Below are 21,554 nucleotides of genomic sequence, written 5' to 3'. Positions count from 1 at the left end.
CAATAAACGGAGGCTGGGTGAAGAGGATGCGTCTTGTCATGGAAAAAACACCGAATCGGGACTTGAACCTGAGTGCGATTTCCAGCTCTGCCCCTCACTGGGAGACCTAGGGCAAGTCATTTCTGCCCCAGAGACCTTGTTTGCACAAGACGGGGGTTGGATTACAGAAGCTCTTTAAGCCCCTTCCATCTGGAGAACCTATGATCTAGTTCTAGCCCTAACAGACTATTCGGAGACGCTGAAGCTTGCTTCCTCCACTGGGGGGAGAAACCACACCGGGAGCAGGTTTTAAAGGTCATTCCCCCCCCCTTCAGTTCTCTGCTCAGAGAAGGATATTCAAGGGAAAACCACCTTGCAGCACAGAAAGGCCCTACCCCGAGGAAAGAACTACAGGCAGGGCCATTCCAAGTCTCCACCTTGATTTGGAATTCCTAGGCAGTTTTTCCTTCACTCTGTTTCTGGGGTGCCAGAGGGTATGCAAATAGGGAGGGGGTCAGGAATGACAGATTTTTTTTAAACAAAACTTTATTGGTAATAGTTTTCAAATATGTTTACAACAAAGCACACCGTTAAAGAGGAAGTCATTTCCGTGAAACAAATTTCTTCGAATCACACAGGTTTAAACTCCCAGGTTACCCCCCCCCACCCCTACCCCAGGCCTATAAACTCCTTCAGGGATGGGGGAAAAATTGAGAGACAAAAAAAGAGAAAGGTGGTGGAGAGAAGTGGGCTACTCTACCCCCAGCTACTTCCTGGGGCGGGGGGGGGGGGGGGGGGGGGGGGGGGGGGGCCGGCGGAAATTATGATAATTCAGATGCCTCACAAGGGGTCAGTGGGAGGAGTGATGGGTAGCTGTCAGACAAGCTAGATGGAGGGTGCTTCCAGGGACAGGGGCTGGTGGTGAGGCTATCAGGTGAATAAAAATTGGCATTCCCACGGCAAAAGGAAGCTCTCTACCTTGAAGCTGTGGCACTTCCTGTTTCCTTTCTCCCAGTCCTCCCCTTTTCCCTTCCCGGAGTGGGCTACATCCTTCAACTAGCTTTTAGGGAGTGACACTCCCAGACAGAATGGAAAGTTGGTGGCTAGTCATTAAAAATCTATAGATAAGAATGGATAAAATGAAGGAGGTGTGCCCCAGGGATATCTGGGAGGCCTCTTTGGCAGGGATCACAAGCCAGGATGCCTGGGTGGGTTGGGACATGTTTTTTTTCTGGTGCCCTAATACCCCAGGTGAGCAAAAACTGGGGAACAGGGAAGGTGTGGGGGTTAAGAGAGCTGATCATGAGGAAGGGAGACCACTGGGAGTGGGGGTGTGTGCTGAAAGAGGCCAGGGCTCTTTCAAAGTTGGCAGGATACCCCTCAAGGGCATCTCACGATTGTTCCCATGACTCCCTGCTTGAGATCAGCAGCAAAAAATCCCCATCCCCACGTCACAGACCCAGTTCAAAACCATCAGCTAAGATCCCAAAGGTTAAAAGCTCCATAGCCTTTGACCTAGGCAGATCCAGACACATTAAAATGTATTTGGGACAGCTAGGGAAGGTGGGAAGGAGTTAGGACAGAAGGTAAATATAACTTAAATAATATTTAAAATTGTTTTAAATATAAAGGAGCCACAAAAATTTTACTAAAACATTTTCCCAGGCGGGATCTCTCCTTGTGGGGAAATGTTTTGTCTGTCCTTTTACCCCAGATAAAGTTCTGAAGTTCCAGGGAGAGGCCAGGAAAAGGACCAAAAATGGCCAACTGTGGTTGTCTTGGGAATTGGAGGCTTTCCAACTTGGGATCCCCTGGCTCCCCTGCCCCAGCTTCCCAGCACCAGGGGGACCAATAAGGACAAAAACAAGGGCCTGGCTCTAGGTACTACTATCCCACTCTGGGTAGGGGGCTGGGGTGGAAAGAAAGTGGATCTCTGGTGGTGTTAGAGGGGGAAGGTTCAGGTCTGTTTGGGCTGGAAAACTGATAGAAAACTTGCATGGAGTTAGGCAAAGAGCAGAGGGAACCCAGCCATGGGGTCTACCAGCTCGAGTGAGATAGTGAGGAAAAAGCCAGTGGGGGTTAGGGATGGGAGGGGGGGCGCCATCTGATATTTGAATCTCCCTTTCTCCACCCTGCAAACATCTCTGCTTTCTGATCTTCCTACGGAAAAATTAATATGCAAGGAGCTCTGGGGCCATCAGGCTGTTCAATCCACCCCTCCCCCCACCCCCAAAAGAAAACCACCAGGACCCAGGGACACCATTAGAACTCAGCAAACTCCTTGACACACTTTTCATTGATGGAGATCCGGAGCTCCTCCTCCTCATAATCATCAAAATTACTTGTGTCACCTGGGCCTTTGCACTTTGGTATAAAGGGAGCTTCCACCTGTTGAGGAGTGAAAGAATCTTAGAGGTGAAGGGCCCCCAGCCCACCCTCTACTCCCATTTCACACATGAAGAAATGAAAACCCTAGGAAGGAAGTGACTTGGTCAATGACCTAGATCTAGGGGTGGGGAACCTGCAGCCTTGAGGCCACATGTGGCCCTCTAGGTCCTTGGGTGCAGCCCCTTGACTAGTCCAAGTATTATAGAACAAATCCTTTTATTTAGGGGATTTGTTCTGTCAAGTTTGGATTCAGTCAAAGGACCAAACTTAAGGGATTAGAGGGCCACATGTGGCCTGAAGGCCGCAGGTTCCCTAGCCCTGATTAGAACATCAGTAGCAGAGCCTGTCCAAGAAGTAAATCTCTAGATTGGTGGCTTCTCTTTCCAGCACCACACTATGCCTCTAGGACATGGGAAAGAGCATCATGGGCAAAGGAACAGGTTTGGTACCTGCTCTCCTTCCCAGTGGCCCAAAGAGACCCTGACAGCACAGCAAGATGCCAGCATCTTCCCAGGCCTCCCAGGGCAGAGCTTGGAGGGTCAAGGAGAGCAGAAAATGAAGACATAGCATAACCCAAACTCATTTTACAGAGAGGGAAAGAGGCACAGAAGAGTGGCTCCAGAGATGAGTGACAGAGCCTGAAGCTGAAAAACTGTCCAGTACCGGACCCCTCCTCACCCTTTCCTCCCACCCCTCGGCCTCTTTCCAGGCCCAGCTGAGGGACCCCACCTTCCTCTGGTAGATGGCGATCCAGTCGGTGGTGGCGAACCATTTGTGGTTCTTGATGTCATTGACACCGTTCTTGAGGTTCCCGTAGCGCTTAGTGAGGTCCACTTGGAGCAGATTCCGAAGCAGGTCCTTCAAGTCAGAGCTGAAGTGAGAAGGGAATCGAACCTGGAAGGAGGAGGAAGGAATGCCAACAACACAAAGCCAGTGGGTTCCCTCTCCAGTGAGGTTGTCGGCCTCAGGTCCTATTAGTGTTTCCAGTACGATCACTTCCTTCTATGCGTGTATCTAGATCCTACTCATCCATCAAGTCCCATTATTTGTCTTCCCTTCCCTCCATTTATTAAATAAAATAAATCGATTAAAGTTCCTTATACGTGGGAGGCATTGTGCTAGGCCCTGGGGAAGCTACAGACCAGAATGGCTCAGTTTCTGCCCTTAAAGAATTGGTATCCTTTGGAATGTGAGTTCTGGGGGGTTGGGGCCCATGCCTCTGCCTTTCTTTGTGTCCTCAGGGATCAGCACAGAGCACATACATAGAAAAGTATCAATACATACTAGTTGATGATGAGGATACTACCTAGGGGATACGATGTATAAATGATGACTACAAAGTTTATACAGAGTAGTGAGAACTTCAGAAAGGAAAGAGTGTTACTAACTGGGAATGAATCAGAAAGGCCTCCTTTAGCCGTGGTTCAGTGAAGGATTTTAGGAGACGGAGGTGAGGAGGCAGCTCATTCTCAATGAGGGGTACAGGATATGCAAAGGCGGTGTCAGAAAGGGCACGGCAGGGGTGGAGAATGGCTAACGGGACAGTTTCAGTGGAGAGTGTATGAAGAAGAGCAAAATGAAATAAGCCTGGAAAGTTAAGTGGGGTCCAAATTCTGAATGGTTTTATGTGCCAGACTGATGGAGTTTGTTTCTGATCAAGGGGAAAACAGGTGGCCATTCAAAGTTTCTGGATGAGGGGAGACATGCTCAGATCTGCGTTTTTGGAAAATCAGTTTGGAGCATGTGGAAAGGCAAGGCTAGAAGTACGAAATTAGGAAGCAGGAGCCTGGACTAGTGCAGAGGCTGCCAGACTACATAAAAAGGGGACTGATTGGGGCAGCTAGATGGCGCAGTGAGTAGAGTACCAGCCCTGGAGTCAGGAGGACCTGAGTTCAAATGCGGCCTCAGACACTTGACACGTGTGCTAGCTGTGTGACCTTGGGCAAGTCGCTTAACCCCAATTGCCCTGCCAAAAACAAAACAAAAAACAAGCAAAAAAAAAAAAAAAAAAGGGGACTGATGGGAGTGAGAGACGGGGCCAAGGGAAGACTGAGGAGGCCTGGTAACTAACTGAATACAGGGGCCTTGGGGGAGACATAAGTCAGTAACGACTCCAAGATCTTGAACCAGTGACTGGAAGAATGGTGCTGCCAGCAACAGAAATGGAGAAATAGGTTTTGTTTCTTATTGTTTATTTTCAGCTCCAAATTCTCTTTCTCTCTCCACTCCCACCCCCACTGAGAAAGAACTATGAATGAGGGAGGGATGGCTTAGTTTGGGTTTTTTTTTGGGGGGGGGGGCGGAGTGGAAAACAAAGAACTCCACTTTTTCCATGTTAAGCTTGAGATATGATGAATAAATGGTAGAACGAGGATTCAAACCTCGATCTCCTAGTTCTGGTACAATGCTTTAGTCCTCTTCTAGTCTTTATTTTCCACACACTCATTAGGTGCTCGTTACCTAATGACAACTCTCATACTGTCGTACTGAATACGATCACTGGAAAAGAGCTGGACTGACCCTGCACATATGTTGACTCCCTAACTATGTCGTGAGCCTTGTTCATCATCATTCCTTCACAGGGCTTAGCGCAGAGCCTTAGACATTGAAAAAACCCGTAAATGCCTGTTGGGTAACCTTTTTGATTAATGAGAATTCTCTATCTGGCATTCCATTACCCTTTGATGACTCAATAACTCTCCTACAATATTTAACCAGGGCAAAGCATTACCTTACTGAGTTATTCTTTAGGAAGGCTAGGTAGTCCACAGAAATATCTTTCCTGAGACCCCAAAAGAGCCTAAAAAAGTAATACTTTAAGCTGTTGGTCCAGATCCTTAGGCCTCACCTTCCCAGAGACAATCTTTTCATATATCTGGATGGGCTGGTCAGCAAAGAAGGGGGGGTAGCCTGCTGCCATCTCATAGATCAGGACACCTAGGGCCCACCAGTCCACAGCCTTGTTATAGCCCTGGAGAAAGAAAGCAAAGGTCAGGATGGAGGAGCGAAAGGCCAGGGAACTGGATGGAGAAGAGGTCAGGAGAAAAGAGCTTTGGCTGGGTTAGGGTGAGGACTGAAGGAGTAAAAGACAAGCCCCATATTGGTCCTAGGAAAGAAAGGAGAGTTAACTGTTTCAGAGGAGCTCACCTTGCTCAGGATGATCTCAGGAGCCAGGTATTCCGGAGTCCCACATAAGGTCCAGGTTCGGCCTTTTACACGCTTGGCAAAACCAAAATCTGTCACCTATGGCCATAAGAAGTACATTTAGTCACACCCTGGATAAGAAAGCGCAGCACAGGAAGGGGCAAGCAAGAGAGTGCATGCGAGAGGGGGAGAGAGAGGGAGAGAGAGAGAGTGTGTGTGTGAGTGTGTGTGTGTATGTGTGTGTGAGGCAGGAAATCGCTGGAATTCTACTCTACAGAGATTTGCCATCTCTGTCCTGGGGAGTACCTGGATATAGCCTTGTTGGTCAATGAGAAGGTTCTCAGGCTTCAGGTCTCGGTAGATCAGGTCCAGGGAGTGAAGGTATTCAAAGGTCAGGACAATCTGAGCTGCGTAAAAGCGAGCATGGGGCTCACTGGTGGAAGCAAAGGGAAAGAAAGGAAGGATGAGCTACTGGAGGCTCACAGAGAGAGGAAAGCTTACAAAGATATCAGCCCATCTCCCCAAACTCAGGTCATCCTCTCACTCATACATCTTTAGAAACCTTTCCCTGTGTCCTGTTAGACCTCAGGCTTCATGCTGCTTACTCATCATTCCCTTATTCCAGGATGCTATGTGCTGGCCTGGAAGATGCCTTTGGAAGCTGCTCACCTGAACCTTCCGATCCGCCGTAGGTGGGAGAACATTTCCCCACCTGGGACATACTCCATCACCATGTACAGGTTTGTGTTGTCCTAGAAGAAAAGATACCCTTTACTGCCCTCATCCATAGCATCGCCTCCACCCTCACCAGAAGCCTGGTTCTCTCCTGCCTCCTCTTCAACATGCTACTTCCTCCTGTCCCACCCCACCCCACCCACAGTGGCATGAATGTTAAATGTTCACATGTGCCCCCAAAGAAGAGGCTTTAGAGAAAACTTTTGGTGAATGTAGCTGGATTCCAATCAGCCCAACTCATACCGACTGCCAAAGTATAAAATAGAGCAGGGGGAGGGGCTGGCCCACCCCATGCTGCCACCCTTGCCCACTGGCTAGCCAAGGCCAGAGCTGTCTGGGATACCTTGAAGGAATATTCTAGTCGGACGAGGAATGGGAAGTTGATAGCCTGCAGGATGCGCTTCTCATTCATGGTGTGCTCGATCTGTTTCAGCTTCACCACCTGTGAAGGGGGAGGGGGCAATGAGATGAAGGAAGTTAAAGGGAAAGGAGATAGGTCAGCTTCCAGCTAGGATCGATTCCTGGATTTAGAGAGGAAAAGGATTGGGGGGATCGAGTCCAATTCCTTCATTTTTAGACATGAGGAAACGGAGGCTCAGAAATGATACATGATTTACCCAACATAACCCAGGGAGCTCAGGGCCCTGGGCCTCACTGACACCAAAGAATTTTCCCATTCCACCAAGCTGCCCTTTGACACCTCTGTTTTCCTGGCCCATTTAGGCACATCCTCTATGCCCCTCCCCCCGCCCTCTTCCTCCTTCCTTCCAGATCCGAGGCCTGTCTCCCAGCTTTCTTAGCTCATCACTTGGGAGAGGCCAGGGATCTGGGCTAAAAGCAGCTCTTTCCCCATATCCCTAGGATAAGGAAGAGACAGAGAAACAGAGAAGCAGAGAGGGAGCATCAGAGACAGAATGTAAGTGTAAGAAAGAGGAATGGGTGCATGAAGTACATGGCACTAGAGTGCTGGGGATTTGGAGGGCAGTGCTCACCTTCTGTTTATCAAGGACTTTCATGGCATAGTAGCTCCCAGATTCCTTGTGTTTCACAAGTATCACTCGACCAAAGGAACCAGTGCCTAGAGTCTTGATTCTGTCAAACTGATCCAGCTGGACTGTACTTTGCTAAAAAAAAAAGATGGGAAAGTCTGTCTCTCCTTCAGCCGCCAAAAGCACCCACCACTGCCCCTTTTCCTCCTCCCTGGTCTAGCTTGGGGCGGGCAAGTGTCAGGACTGAAGTTGCAGGAATCTCTTTTTGTACCACAAGCGGGGGCTTTACCAGGACAGAAGGAAGGCGGGGCAGGGAAGATGGCAGCTGAAGATATATTGCTGAGGTTTATGGTAGGGGGTAGGTATAGCCCTGGCATGGGGCCCAGGAGCTTCTGAGGGAGCAGCTAGGGCTGGGATGAACCCTATGGTTCAGAGATGGTGGTGGCCGGGGTGGGGGGAAGGAAAAGGATGGTGAGGAAGACAGAGACAGACATCTCTTCGGGGTGACATGGTGGAGGCTTTGGGGGGCCCCTTGGAATGGCTTTGGAAAGGCGGGCCCCAATGCCCCTTGCACCTGCCTCCCCCCTGGTCCAGGTCCAACACTTGAGGTACCTGAGGTGGACTTTCCCATTTCTTGAGGAATTCTTCTTTGGCTTTAGCTAGAAACTCTTTCACTGAAAGGTAGGGAGAGCACAGGTTAGAGGCTGCATGAAACAGAAGGGAGCAGAAGGGCTGAGAGAGGCTGGGAAGAGCCCCTGAGGCACCGAGGAGGAAATGCAAGTCACCAAGAGGCGACTAAACACCTCTAACATACAAGGCCCTGTGTCAGATACTGAGGATCCTGACAAGAGCCGGAAAACAGCGCCCGATCCCACAGGACTTATTTTACACGCATTCTCTTATTCAATCGTCTTAACAACGCTGCAGATGTTACAGCTTTGAAGGGACACTGGGCCTCCCGGAAGGTGGGAAGGGGGGTTTAGGAAGGTAACACTGGGCTCTGACCCTCTATGCCAACACCAGGGGAGAGGGAGGGAGGGGGAGAGAGGGAGAGAGAGTGAGTGTATGTGTGTTGGTGACGAAGAGTTAGGGATAACCCAAAGGTTTTGAACATAAGACTGGATGAGGGTGGTGGCATAGATTGCTATTATTAATAATATTAAGTATTAGCATATACTGTTATTGATAATGTGTTATTTATTATATAGCTGTTCAAAATCCTGGGGTTGTCCTTAACTTTTCTTCTTCCTTCCCTTCTCATATGTGGTCAGCTATTGGATCCTACAGACTCGGCTTCCCCATTTTCTCTCATTCTTCCCTGCTTCCTCTTTCCTCACACTGTGGCTACTCTCACCCAGGCCCTCATTACCGCCTACCTGAGCTATTGTGACAGCTTCCTAACAGGCCTTCCTGCCTCCATCCCATCCTTTGTACATCTGCCAAAGTCATCTTGGTATGTACAGAGCTGGTCATGTCAGTCTTCTGCTCAGAAGCCCTTATTGGTTCCTTGTTGTTTACTAAGTTCAAGGCCTCCTTGATAGCAACCTAGGCCCTGGCAGGCCTATTTGCAGGCCCTGTCTACTTCAGTTGAGCCAGGAAGTTTCTGTACCCTTGTCTATATGTATCAGAGAGATCTCTGCTCAGGCATAGCCTCCTTCCAGGCATCTGGTGGATTCAAATCCATCCTTTAAAGACCGACTCAGAAGTCACATCCTCTAGAAATGCTTCCAGGTCCTGCCAGGTGAGAAAGACCTCCCTTGCCTTGGGCCTCATGGAGCACTTTGTTTTGGATCTCTCTAATGCATTTCTCATGTATTATTATGGAGTGGAGCTCTCTGTGTTGGTCTCAGCCCCCATTTAACTGGAAGGCTCATATAGGAGGGTCTGTCTTACCAAGCTTCTTTTATTTCACTCTCAGCACTCAGAACAAGGCTTTGCATACAGTAGGCACTCAATACTTTGTTGTTACTACAGAGCTGAGCCTGATCCACTTGAGGTAGGCCCTGGCTAGCTCCAACCCAACTGAACTCATCTAAGCTACATGCTAGCTCTTTCCCCAGGGCTCCAACCTTCCAACACCCTTCCTCCCCACCCCCCACCCCTCAGGAGGGGGCCTACTGCCTTCTAGGACATGACCAAGTAGAGAAAGCCTAATTTCTGGTCTGTGCTTCCTAACTCTCAGGACTAAAGAGTATACTCTGGCACTGTCACCAAATGTCAAGGGATGGGGGGCTTTCTCCAGGGGGAGGGGATAAGGATCTGAACAACAGGCCAGGGTTCCACCCGCCCCCTCCCCCCAAGCTCTGACCTACATTCCATGGAAGCCAATGTGGGCTGAGGTATTTATAGCCCTGGGATTTGGCTGCTTGCTCTGGTCTCTTTCTCTTGAGGGCACTGGACCCTAGGGTGGAGGTCTCCCCCATGGAAGGGGGCCTCAAACGTGCTCAGGAGCCTTGGCTCCCTAGCCTGCCTCTGCATGAACCTTTGGGTATACTTACAGATCTTCCCCTTGACCTCTCCCAGGGACCTCAGGCTGGCCTCCTCTACAAGCATCTCAAAGCCATCATCACTGCTTTCTAATAATAGCAGCTGACGTTGCTGGAGTGCTCTAGAGCTTTTCGGCAACATCCCTATGGGGTGGCAATATCAGTACTATTACCTCCTTTTTATATATGGAGACCTGAGGCTCAGAGACTTCCAGTTCCCTCCAGAGTGAATATTCCAGCCAAACCTAGTCTTGACACTACATCTCCGGTCCCTCCCTCCTCTCAGAATCCTGATCTTCCTTCCAGGCTATTTCCTCCCTGCAACTCCTCCAGATCCCCCATCCCCACTCCAGGGCTCTCTCTCCCTTTACAATCCTCTGGGCTATACTCACTTATGCACATACTACTCCCCCTCAATTAGACTGTAAGCCCCTTGAGGGCAGGGCCTGCTTTAGTTTTAACTTTGTAACTAGGCACAGTGCCTCCCAGGGTTTGTTTGTTTTTAAAATACAGATCTGTGATTTCATCCACGTAGGGAAAGTTGTGCAGATCCACAACTTATCTGTGTCTTTACAGTTTTAGAGAACCGTCTGGGGCCCTAAGGGACTTGCCCATTGTCACACAGTTATGAGTCAGAGGCTGGCCCTCAATCTGCTCTGCATTGTCTCAGGCCAAGGGTCTTGCTTAGACTCTTGAAACATTGTGAGGGCTTAGTACCTGCTTTATGAATTAAACTAAATGATTATTCCAGGGTCACCATGCTAGGCCTTTATATGAGGGCTCCTGCTTTTAACCATCCTGCGTCTTATAACAGCTTACATTTCTCTGACCCGCTAAGGTTTACAAAGTGCTTGCTTCACAACAGACCCGTGAGGTGGCTACTGTAAGGACCCTGTTCTGTCAGATGAGGAACCAAGGCTCAGCAGAATTAAGTAATTTTTCCAGGGACGCATGAACCCTCTTATGAGACCTTTCTATCTACTGTCCAAACCTGGTCCCATAGGTCCAGGAATCTCTTATTCACACAGCACGGGAGACCGAGCACTTTTATCTTTACCCAAATAGGGAGGGCCCACTTTGGGGCATGTCTGAAGGTAGCAAGAAATTAGATTATTATTAGATTATTAGGTATTTGATAAGTGTGGAAGATGCCTGCAATTGGGATGGAGATAGGGGTTGGTTTGGAAAACTTCCTGGCCTCAGTTTCAGGAGCTCAGGGTTCTTGTCTGGGCTAGGCACTTCCTTGCTTTGGTGATCCTGGCCTCAGTCCTTCCACACTCTGGGCCTTAGTTTCCCCATCTATAAAATGAGTGGGTTGAGCCCTTCTGCATTAGAAAGACTAGGAAAGTACCCGGGGAGCTGAGGAGACACAGCTAAAGGGACTACCCTGCCTACCTCCTCCAATTAGAAGGGAGACAAGGACTGCTCCCAGGAAAGAAATAAGGTGAGCCCTAGGCCCAGCCACCTATTCTCCCCACCAGGTCCCAGACCCATTCCACGAAGGCACAAAGGCAAAGCCCTCATAGGTGTGGTGTCAGGAGCAAGCAGCCAGTCGGCCTCCTGCTCATGTTGTGGAGGAACAAGATGGTACGGTGAGGCAGTTCTACTAATCCTTCTAAACCAGCTGCCAATTCCTCCAGAAGAAATTCTTTTGCCATCAGGGCTTTCAGGCTTCAGGATGTAACATAGCCCGCTGAAACCAAGATTCTAGAAGATTCTGTCCCTCCCAGCTGCTTCTTACCCTCCTCGTTCATCCCATTCCCCAATCTGAGGAAACCAGGAAGTCAACTGGGAAGGTCCTGAAGTTCTTCCTCCTCAGACTAGCTCACTCTACACAAGGAACAGCAGCAGCCCCCCTCCCAATCCCTCCTTCCAGCTCCCCACAAGGAGGATCATTTTGAGCACAACATCTGAAAGCTGGGCTGGGCATTGTTTCTGCTGCCCCTTTTCTAGTGTCCTGGGGAGGGAAGTTCCAGCATATAGTACTAGCTCTTGGAGAAACGGGGCCCCTTTCGGGGGAAAATGTGAAGCTGAGCTCCTCCTCATTGGGGAAAATATGAATTCTCAATTGCTTCAAGGAGGCACCAGGGAGCTAAGGCCAGGCAGGCCAAAGTGATGCCACAACTTAGGGCTTTAAATAGATCACTGAGGTAGCATTGGGCCTCTCCAGATCCCACCCATTGTCCCAGAATTAGGCGAGGGGTGGGGCAAATGAAGTGAGACACCAGGGGGTAGGGAGTTGGGGGTGGGGAAGGGGACCCGACCAGGTGGGCCTACACCAACCTCTACTTCCTGCCTTTTTGAAGGTTGATTCCCCGGCGTGTGTGTGGGGATCCAGGATGGATGCCAAGCAGCAGTGAGGATTATGAGCCAATGCAGGTCAGGAGCTGGGGTGGCTGGCTACAGCTTGGGTCCCCAGAGAGCGTGGCGAAGGTAGCTGACAAAACGCACAGCCAGGTGGGCCCAGAGAAATAGCTGTAGCCACAGCTGGAAAGTCATCTCTGAGGTGCTCTCAGGCTCCATGCCCTCTGCCCTCATCCCTAGAGATCTCTCTGGGATCCCTTCCTGGGAAGGCCTGGGAACAGGCAGATAGATGATGAAGAAGCCCCAGAGCAACAATGTCAGACTGTGCCTTCTGCAAAGAGAAAGCTGGGATGGAGGAGGAGGAGGAGGAGCTAGTTGCCAGGGAAGCACTTAAAGGCACCTGCTCTCAGGGTCTCCCATATGTTCTTGGAGTCATAGGAGCATGAGCCAAAGAGCTAAAAGAGACTTTAGAAATCTAGTCCAACTCCCTAATTTTATAAGCAACTGAGGTCCAGAGTGAGGAAATTACTTGCCCAAGGTCACAAATGTGCTTCACTCTGTAAGAGTGCAGGACAGCCCTCTCTAAGTGTTTTCTTTCTTCCTCAGGCCGCCCAGCCAAGCTAGATTGTGTTTCTGCTCCAAAAAAGTCAGAGCTTGCTCTTTCTTGTTCTTAATGGAGAGCACTGGGATCAGGATTACTAATGGGAACATGCCCAGTGGGTAGGCTTCCCCTGCTGGTCCTTACATCAGGGTCAGGACGTAAAGGGGTTAATATCAAGGCAGGAGCTACTGCGAGTCCCCACGGGGGCAGAATCATTCCTAGGTCTTCCTTACCTGATAGAAGATTGAGGGGAAAAGGAAAGATGGGACCAGGTACCCTGAGGTTTGATACCCATACAAGGTATTTCCTTACGTTACCCCCATATGGATCCTCCATTAATGGAGAATTTGTTCCCCTCCCCTTAACTAAATCGAGACAAGCCTACCAAAAACAAAATCACATCAGGATTAGAACCACAAGTGCCCCTCTTCACAAGCCTGTTGTAGGCTGGAGTAGAAGAGAGGGAAGAGCCAGAATTTATCTTCACCTTTCGCCATGGCCTAAAACAGAAGGCTTCAAGCTGACTAACTGCCCACTTCATTCTGCCCTCAGGTGCTTCTCTGACACCAGAGTTTCAATTAGAAAAGGAACCACAGACTCAGAGATGGAAGTTACCCTAACCAACATGGAGTTTAGCCTTTGTTTGAAGACCTTAAATAATGAAGAACTCACCACTTCTTCAACACAGCTCACTTCTGAACAGCTTTTAAGTGTTAGGAAATGTTTTCTTCTATAGAGTCGAAATCTGCCTCTCTATACCTCGTACCCACAGTTCCAAGTTCTATTCTCTGGAGCCCAATAGGGCAGCTTTTGCCAACCGCCCTCCTATCGGGGAATGAAGATCATAACAACAACAAAAAAAGCAGCTACTATTTCCTGGGATTTGCAAGTACTCTGCAGCCTTTGGGAAGAGGCATGACTGAGAAACCACTGGCACACTTTCTCTACCTCCAGATAACAAGAGGGAAGCCAACATCCACTCCTAAGGAACATATCTTGCTGGAGAAGCTAGAGTCCGACGGGGTGACCAATTTTTCCATATTTAAGCAATCCCCTAATTCCAAGCATTTTTCATCACTGATATCAACTCTACGCAACATTTTCAATCTGATTTTAAACTTGGGGAAAATGCCTTAACCACCCCCCTCATCAAAACAACAACCCTTCAATACTGCTCCTCTCACACATAAGAGAGGTCAAAACAACAAAGCCAAAACAGGAGGTGGCACAATCTGACCCCAGAGACTCTTCTTAGAAGAGGAAGTCACAAAATTCTAGAGCATCAATTTACTCAAGAGATTGGGAGCTCCCTCCCAGGCCTCTGATGCTAGAAAATTAAAACTCACCTCAGAAGCAGCGCAGCAAACATCACTCTAGTAATGCCAGGGGTACCTCTGTATTCAATTTTCTAGGGCAAGGGCAACATCTAACATCCAACCATACCAGTGACCATAAGTCATGTGTTAAAACAGTCCCACTACCTCCAAAATCAAAACTGGGATCACGGATCTGGAGTCAGAAGGAACCAAGGCACCTTTTGAGGGAAACAAAATTCTCTCCTCCAAACATCTCTGTGGGGTGGGAAGCACCATGCTATTATGCCAATTTACAGATGAGGAAAGTGACAGAGGGGATGTGACTTGCCCAAGGTCTGATGGCCCTTAAATGGCAGAATCAGGATTCAAACAGGGGTCTCCACCTCAGCTCAGAGCTTCTTCCACACATCGAATGGTCTCTCCACATGAAGCCTGCTAGGCAGGTCACCCCACCCATAGCTGTCTCCTGTGGGGTGTGTGTGTCTCCAAGGGAAGGGGTGACAAAGTCATAAGACTTCAGAGCTGAAGAGACCTTAGACGTCATCAGGTCCAATTCACTAGTGTTACAGACAGGACAACTGAGGCCCAGAGAGATGCCAAGCCTGAGGTTTCACAGGTTCTAAGTGGCAGGCAGGATTCAAACCCAGGCCCAGGCTCTTTGCAGAGCACATACCCTGTTTTTTTTTTTTTTTTGGCGGGAGGAGAGGAAGAGAAGACAGAAATGTGGGAGTGGGTGGGTGCCCCCTCCTTCTGGAGGATTTCTTTACAAGGCCATGGCACTGCCAAGCTCTGTTCTCTGCCACAACTGTCTCTGGCTGGCCCGCCCACCCACTCATTCACTCCTCTCCCAAACTGTGCTTGCCAGGGGCAGGGAGCATGGCATGGCTTGCCCACAGGTTACTATGGCAACAGGGGTCCTGGGGGGCTCACCTGCAGCAGCCATCACCGAGTCTCTCTTACAGGATAGCCTCGACTATGGTGGCTGCAAAGGGCCAAAGTTCGTCAGGGGGCTCCGCAGGGGGCTTTCCCCCACCCTGGCCCAACAGGGGGCTCGAGGGGGAGGAGCAGCTCAAGCCAGGAGCCTAAGGAAGTGGGTGGATTAACCCTTCAGGCTCTCTGGAGATTCCGGCAGCCCGGGGCCAGGGACCCAAGGCCCCAGACAACCGCCAAACCCAAGGGCGGGCTGACCCTCCGGGGCTTCTGTAGGGCGGCACCCGGCTTCTCACCTCGAGGAGGTGGCTGGAATGCGCGCCCTCGGGGAACTCCAGCCCTGCTGCAGGGACTTCGGAGCCCTAGAGTCCGCCCACCCCTCCCTCATCTGGCAGCTGGGGACACCCGGGCTCAGCATGGCCAGAGGCCGGCGCTGCCGACCCCAAGCGCTCTCCTCCAAGGAGGCGAGCACCACCCTGCAGTCCTTGGTCCCCGGCTCCCTGGCCAGGCCCTTCTGCTTTCTTCTCCCTTCCCACCCTAAGGGCAAACACCCCGAGGACTGTTCCTGTGGGGTCTGGGCCTCCTTCGGGTCTTTTCTAGGGCAAGGGCAACATCTGACAACAGCTTCCCTCGAAGGTAATTGTGAGGGTCAGAATGCCCGGTGAAGTTCAGGACTCGATTTTCTGTCCCCGACTCTTACTCGGGCAACTGGCCCTTCCCTTCCCCAGGACATCTCGACTCTTCCCTTAATTCATAATCACCAACAAATTCTATTCTCATCCTTAAGAGAAACACCCCCTCACCCTCCGAAAACATCTGCTGCTTCCCACCTTCTGGCTCTCACCGACCCTTTCTCCCTAGATTGGGAGCCTACTCTCCCGAGTTTTAACTGAGGCCCTGCCACCAACTTGTGACACTGTAGTCTGTCCTTGAATCTGGCTCTTCTGAAGCATCCATACCTCCCCCTCTGTCCAAGACCTATTCTGCTGCCTGTAAAGAAAATAGCTGTGTGGGGCCAAACTTGGAAAATCAGAAAGCTCTGCAATGCTTTCATCAAATGATTGCAACAAATCATCAGATGATAGGATTTAGAGTTGAAAGGGCTCTTTGAGATCATCTAGTCCAGCAGTGTCAAACTCAAATTAAAAAAAGGGGCCACTAAACTATGTAAGAATCCCTGCAGGCCAAATAGAAAACCACATACTAACATCATCTATGGTGTAGACCTATGGTGTATTTTTAGTCCGGTTCATTTTTGACATCTCTAAAGTCCAATCCCTTATTTAGGGAACAAGCATTTATTAAGCATTTACAATACGCCAGGCACTGTGCTAAGCGCTGGGGACCGAAATAACAGCCATTTAGGTGGAGCAGTAGAGAGTGTTGGACTTGGAGTCAGAAAGACAGGAGTTCAAATCCTGCTTCAGACACTGACTAGATGTGTGGCAAATCAGCCTAAGTTTCCTCACCAGTAAATCAGGGATAACAATAGCACCTACCTCCCAAGGCTGTTGTGAGGATCAAATGAGATAACATTTGTTAAATGACTGTGTGCTATATAAATATAAGCTATTACTATTTTAGAGGTGAATTTTAGAACAGAATATATGCTCCACGAAGACAGGGCCTTTCATTTTTACTCTGCATTTTTAAATGTGCCTGGGACATTTTTTTAAAAATATGTGATTTCACATAGGGAACTTCTGACTAAGAGTATTCTTTCCACTAATGCAAATCAACACTGAAACTGATAGTCTTGAGTTTCCTGGGACACTGAAAAGTTAAATGATTTATCCAAGGTCACACAACCAATATGTCAGAGGTCAGGATCCTCAAAGTATGTTTTCTCTTTCTCTGGGGTATCAGTATTCAGGGGTCTTGCCCTCCTTAGGAAGACTGTCATAAGATCATAGGACTCAGAGGTCATCAGGTCCAATCTATGCATTTCACAGATGGGGAAAATGAATCCCTGTTTGAACTCAAGTTATGCTGATTCAGAGGCCAGTTATACCATACTCCTCTTGCCTAACACATAGTAGGTGCTTAAATGAATGCTTGTTTAATTGGATTATAGAAACTCCAGGATCAAAGGATTTAGATAAGGCAGGAAACTTAATGCTCATCTAGTCCAAGGCCCTTGTTTTATTGAGAAGAATACTGAGACCTAGAGAAGGGACCAGACTTGCCCAAAGTCAGAGCTAAAAAGTAGCAGAGCCAAGATTCAAAACAAGGTCCTCTGACTCTAAATTTAACTGCCCTTTCTACTATACCATCCTACCACCAGGATGGCCCTGCTCCTTTTACAAGGATCCTTGGATACTTCTCCTGAAAGGAGTGCAAAGGATGTCAGTGTTGATCCAGTTGAATTTATACATCTGTCACTAAGTGTGGTTTTTACCCCATGGCCAAACAACTTAGCTGAACCCTTTAGAATTTCGTGACTACAGTCCCAGGCACAGCTTGGACCAGACCATGCAATAGGCTTCTATCTAGTCAGATATGAGAGGGGAGATCAAGGAAAGAACTTTCCCAGGGCCCCTGGAAGGGCTCTATCTGGCTCTTCAAGACCACCAGCAGACAATCTTGTATTTACCTCCATCCCTCTCCCAAAGTGTCTCTCACAATCTTCTGCTCCAGGGGGCTCTATTTAAAGGTAATTTCTTCCAGCTAGGCAAGCAGCACAAGCTTCTGGTCCCCCCTCATCCTCCCACACTTCCGGAGGTGGCTGAGCCCTCATAGAGCTCTCACCCTAGCTGGTCTTTTATTCTAGGGCTGGCTCTACCTGCTCCACTCCTAGCAAGCCCTTGGCCCTGGTCACACTTCGATATCCTCTGCCCAGTGCCTGGCAGGGCTGTCTCTGGCCAAGCTGCTGCTACCTCTTTCTTCCCTGAGTTCTGTGGTGTGGGACATCCCAAGGAGTGGCAGAGAACAAGGTTCCCTGGTTTTCATGCCTGGGCCCTGTAGGGAAGGGGTAGGGCATGGAGAATATCCAGCATAGTTCAGACTTATGACCAGTCCCCTGCTCTGAAGGCCCAAGTGTGTGGGACTGGGATGCAAAGGATTAGGGCTGGAGGAGATTTCTATCCAGTTTTAGTAGAATAGATGACTCCAGTTCTTTGCCCTGTCATCTTGATTTAGTGGGGGCAGGGGTAAACTATTGGACCCTGACAGCAGAGTCTGCTTGTAACCAGAAAATCATAAAGTCACTCAAAATCATAAAGTCACCTTTCCTCTTCACCATTTATTTTCCACTGAAGAACCCCAGGCCATGCTCTCCTAGTTCAATCTGAGTTAGAGTAGTAGCTTGCTAAAACTGGAAGATCACCAATTTTCTCCCACCTTTCCAGAACTATGGACAAGACACCTATCATGAGAAACTGGTCTCTAATGGGAAACTGCCCTAAGAAAGAACAGGCAGAGAATCCAGGGGCATCTGGCACACTGAGGGAGCCAATTACTGGCCATTGCAAGACAGAGCCTCAGTTCTGAAGTATCTGTTTATTGAGGGATCTGGAGGTGCTAGATCCGGGGGATGGGGGTGGGACAGAGAAGAAACATCCAAGAGATGGGGCCTGGTGGGGAAACACCTTAACCTTCCTCTTCTTAATCTTCAGACACCTCTGTTAAGGGGAGGTAGGGGCAATGATTAAACCCTGAAAGGAAAAAGTCTGGCCTTGGAGGAGATGGGAAAGATCCAGGGCCCACAAAGGGGGCCTGGTTGCCTAGGGTGTACACAGGATAATAAGAAAGAGACAGAAAGGATGGGAAATGACAGAAGCATGGATAAGGAGCCACAGAGAAGGTCTGACTAACTCGGAGAAAGGGAACCCAGCCCGATCCTCTCCCTGACCAAATGCTCTAATAACTAGAGAGAGAGAGAGTGTGTGTATGTGTGTGTGTGATCACAGCTGTGGGTATTCTGGGGAAATACAGAACTGGATTAGATGTTTAGACAGAGGGAGAGGACGGAAAGGGTGAGACAAAGACAAAGGGGTACCATATGAAAATATAAGGGTGACGTGGAGGGTAATTATATTGAAAACCTCAAAAGTACTTGGAGTTCCACATTAGGTAAGTGGTCAAAGGATACAGAGAATTTTCAAAAGAAGAATTGCAAACTATAAGTGACCAGATGAAAACATGCCCCAAATCACTAACAAAAGAAATGAAATTAAAACACTTAGGTTTTATCTCACATTCAGCAAGTTGGCAAAGGTGACAAAAAATGGAAAGTCACTGCAGGAAGGTCTGTGGAATATCAGATATTATAATACTGTGCTGGTAGAGCTATTGTTTGGACCAATTGGTCCAATCATTCCAGAAAACAATTTGGAATGATTTAAGAAAAGTGACTGACCTGTACACAGTCTTCAACCAATCCATCCCACTCTAAGGAACCAAAAGAGGTCAAGGACAGAAAGAAAGGTCCAATATATAATACCATTCACAGGGGCATTGTTTGCCCTTGCAAAGACCAGGAATCAACATCAGTTAACATTAATTGGGGAAAAGCTGAACCAACAGTGAAATATGAATGTCATGGAATATCATACAGTTATGATATATACACTATACATGCATGATCTAAATGAAGAATTAGGAGAAACTTAGGAGGATTTATATTAATTAATGAAATAAATTTAACCAGAGGAACAAAATACACAACTACAAGAATGTAAATCAAAAGAACACTATAAGAGGAAGCTAACTCTTTTTTAAGTGTAATAACCAATCTGTTCTGTAGAACAGATAATCAAATACACTTCCCTCCTCTTGTCAGAGAGACAGGGAACTAAAGGGTCAGAATGTTGCATTCGTAGCCAAAGAAATCACTGTATCTGTTGTTTTTGCCTAACTCTTTTCTTTGTTACAAAGGGTTCAATGAAGACCTTAGTGCAAAAAAGACTGCGATGAAAATCAAAAGGTATCAAAAAAACGTTTAAAACAAAACAACCCTTCGGAGGAGGGTGAACAGACGGGAACCTTCGGAGATGCTTTTTAAAAAAAGGGTGTGGTGGGGCTCCAGGAACTGGGTGACTGGGCCAGAAACTATGAGAAGGGGCAGGGTGGAGATCGGGCCAAACTTCTGGGGGACTTGCAAGAGAAAGGGTGGGCCAGGAGGCAGGGCAGGCCCAGCTCTTGAGTTGACAGCTGGCCGTGGCTTTGGCAGCGGTGGAGAGGAGGGGTGGGAGGGGGGTGAGGCCAGGAGTGGGGGATAGGCAGGGAGCGCACGCGGTATTTTCGGTGGAGACGAGGAATGAAAACAACAACAAAAGGGGTCGTAATTTACAAAGCGGAGAAAAGGGGGGGGAGGAGGGAGGGAGGCGGGAGGGAGGCGGGCAGGGACCAGGGAGGATGACCGGAAGGAGGGGAGCGGTGGAGGTCATACGTTTCAGAGCCGCTGGAAGGAACCTGATAAATGTAGTCCGACCCCATCTTTTTAGAGATGAGAAAACTGAGACCCAGAAAAGTTCAGAGTCGGATGGGGAGGGCAGGAGCTCATTCAGAGCCGGGATGGGAGTGCTTAGAGTCATACCGAGAGGCTCAGCGGCCTCGAAGTGGGGGCGGTAGAACGGACGCTGCCAGAGGGCAGGGTCCGTTTCGTTTCGCCTTTGTGTCCGCGGCAGGAGCTGGGCGCCGGGGGCTGCTGGGGTGGGATCGGATTGGGTAGGGGCCCGAACACTCACCGCTCTCCAGCTCGCTGCCCTTCTTGGCGGTGGCCGCGTTCCCCATCTCCGCGGCGCTGGCTCCGGCTCCGGCCGGGTCCCCCCCCACCCCCCGCCCCGGGCTGCGGCGCTGGCACGGACGCTGGCGACCGGGTCCCCCCCCCCCACCCCCCGCCCCAGGCGGCGGCGGCGGCGGCGGTCGCGGTCGCGGGCTCAGCTGGCTTTCGTAGCCCCGCTCCCCCCCACCCCCCAGCCGGCTCCCAGCTCCCGGCTCCCGCGTCTCCCTGGAGCTCGGCAGGGGAACCAGAACCCAAGTCCGTGGCTGCCCGCGACGCCCCACGGTCCCCGCACCCCACTACCCATTGGCCCCGGACACCTTGACTGACGGCCCCGCGCCCGCCATTCATTGGTCGAAGACCATCCTCCCGCCCTCTCATTTGCCCCCGACTCAATGACGCCAGAGGCGGCCCGCCCGCCACCTATTGGTCTCGAAACCATCGGCTGGGCGGGCCATATCCCATCATTGGAGACGACCTTGATCGCATCACAGGCTCCACCCTTCGAACCTTTGGATTGGTAGTGGCGGGGCCGCTGGCGTTTTATTTATAGAAGGTTGGGACGGGCTCTCCCGGGAATGTTCGGTGTCAATCCTAGGAGAGGGGGGTGGGGCAAAGCGAAATCTTGCAGGCCCCAAAGAATGGATAGAGGCCGCCGTTGTTAGAGGCCTGGCCTAGGCAGAGAAACTGAGGATCCCGAAAGCCAGCCATCGGAACGTTACCCTTCCCGTCAAATAAGAGCCATAAGGCATGTATCCTGGGCGTCCAGCGCCTAACTGACAAGCGTTAGGGGCCCCTACTACAGGTCAGAGCTCATCTCGATCTTTCCCAGCTGGATAGGTCCCTGACCTGAGCACCCATTCTCTTACTAGGACTTTGAGGTGACGTAGCTGTCACACCTAGGCAATGTTAACACATCTTTCAAGGGCCATCATCCCACAGTTTAGGGATTAAAGTGGA

The 21,554-nt window shown here is 49.7% G+C and overlaps 1 protein-coding gene across 1 annotated transcript; it reads right to left on the bottom strand.

Moving 5' to 3' along the window:
- Positions 1 to 500: 500 nt before the first annotated feature.
- PRKACA (protein kinase cAMP-activated catalytic subunit alpha) lies at positions 501 to 20,663 on the bottom strand. The gene is made up of 10 exons (XM_036756673.1): positions 20,560 to 20,663; positions 7,848 to 7,909; positions 7,239 to 7,370; positions 6,590 to 6,688; positions 6,181 to 6,263; positions 5,818 to 5,944; positions 5,515 to 5,610; positions 5,216 to 5,338; positions 3,097 to 3,261; positions 501 to 2,367 (listed from the first exon to the last, which is right to left on the bottom strand). Exons 1-10 carry the CDS (start codon positions 20,603 to 20,605, stop codon positions 2,242 to 2,244), a joined length of 1,059 nt encoding a protein of 352 aa, XP_036612568.1. The 5' UTR covers positions 20,606 to 20,663; the 3' UTR covers positions 501 to 2,241.
- Between the last annotated feature and the right edge of the window lie 891 nt (positions 20,664 to 21,554).

Source organism: Trichosurus vulpecula, chromosome 1 (assembly GCF_011100635.1).
Source record: "Trichosurus vulpecula isolate mTriVul1 chromosome 1, mTriVul1.pri, whole genome shotgun sequence".
Classification (NCBI taxonomy): domain Eukaryota; kingdom Metazoa; phylum Chordata; class Mammalia; order Diprotodontia; family Phalangeridae; genus Trichosurus; species Trichosurus vulpecula.
The sequence above is the reverse complement of the archived record's forward strand: the minus strand, read 5'-3'. Positions and strand labels throughout refer to the sequence as shown.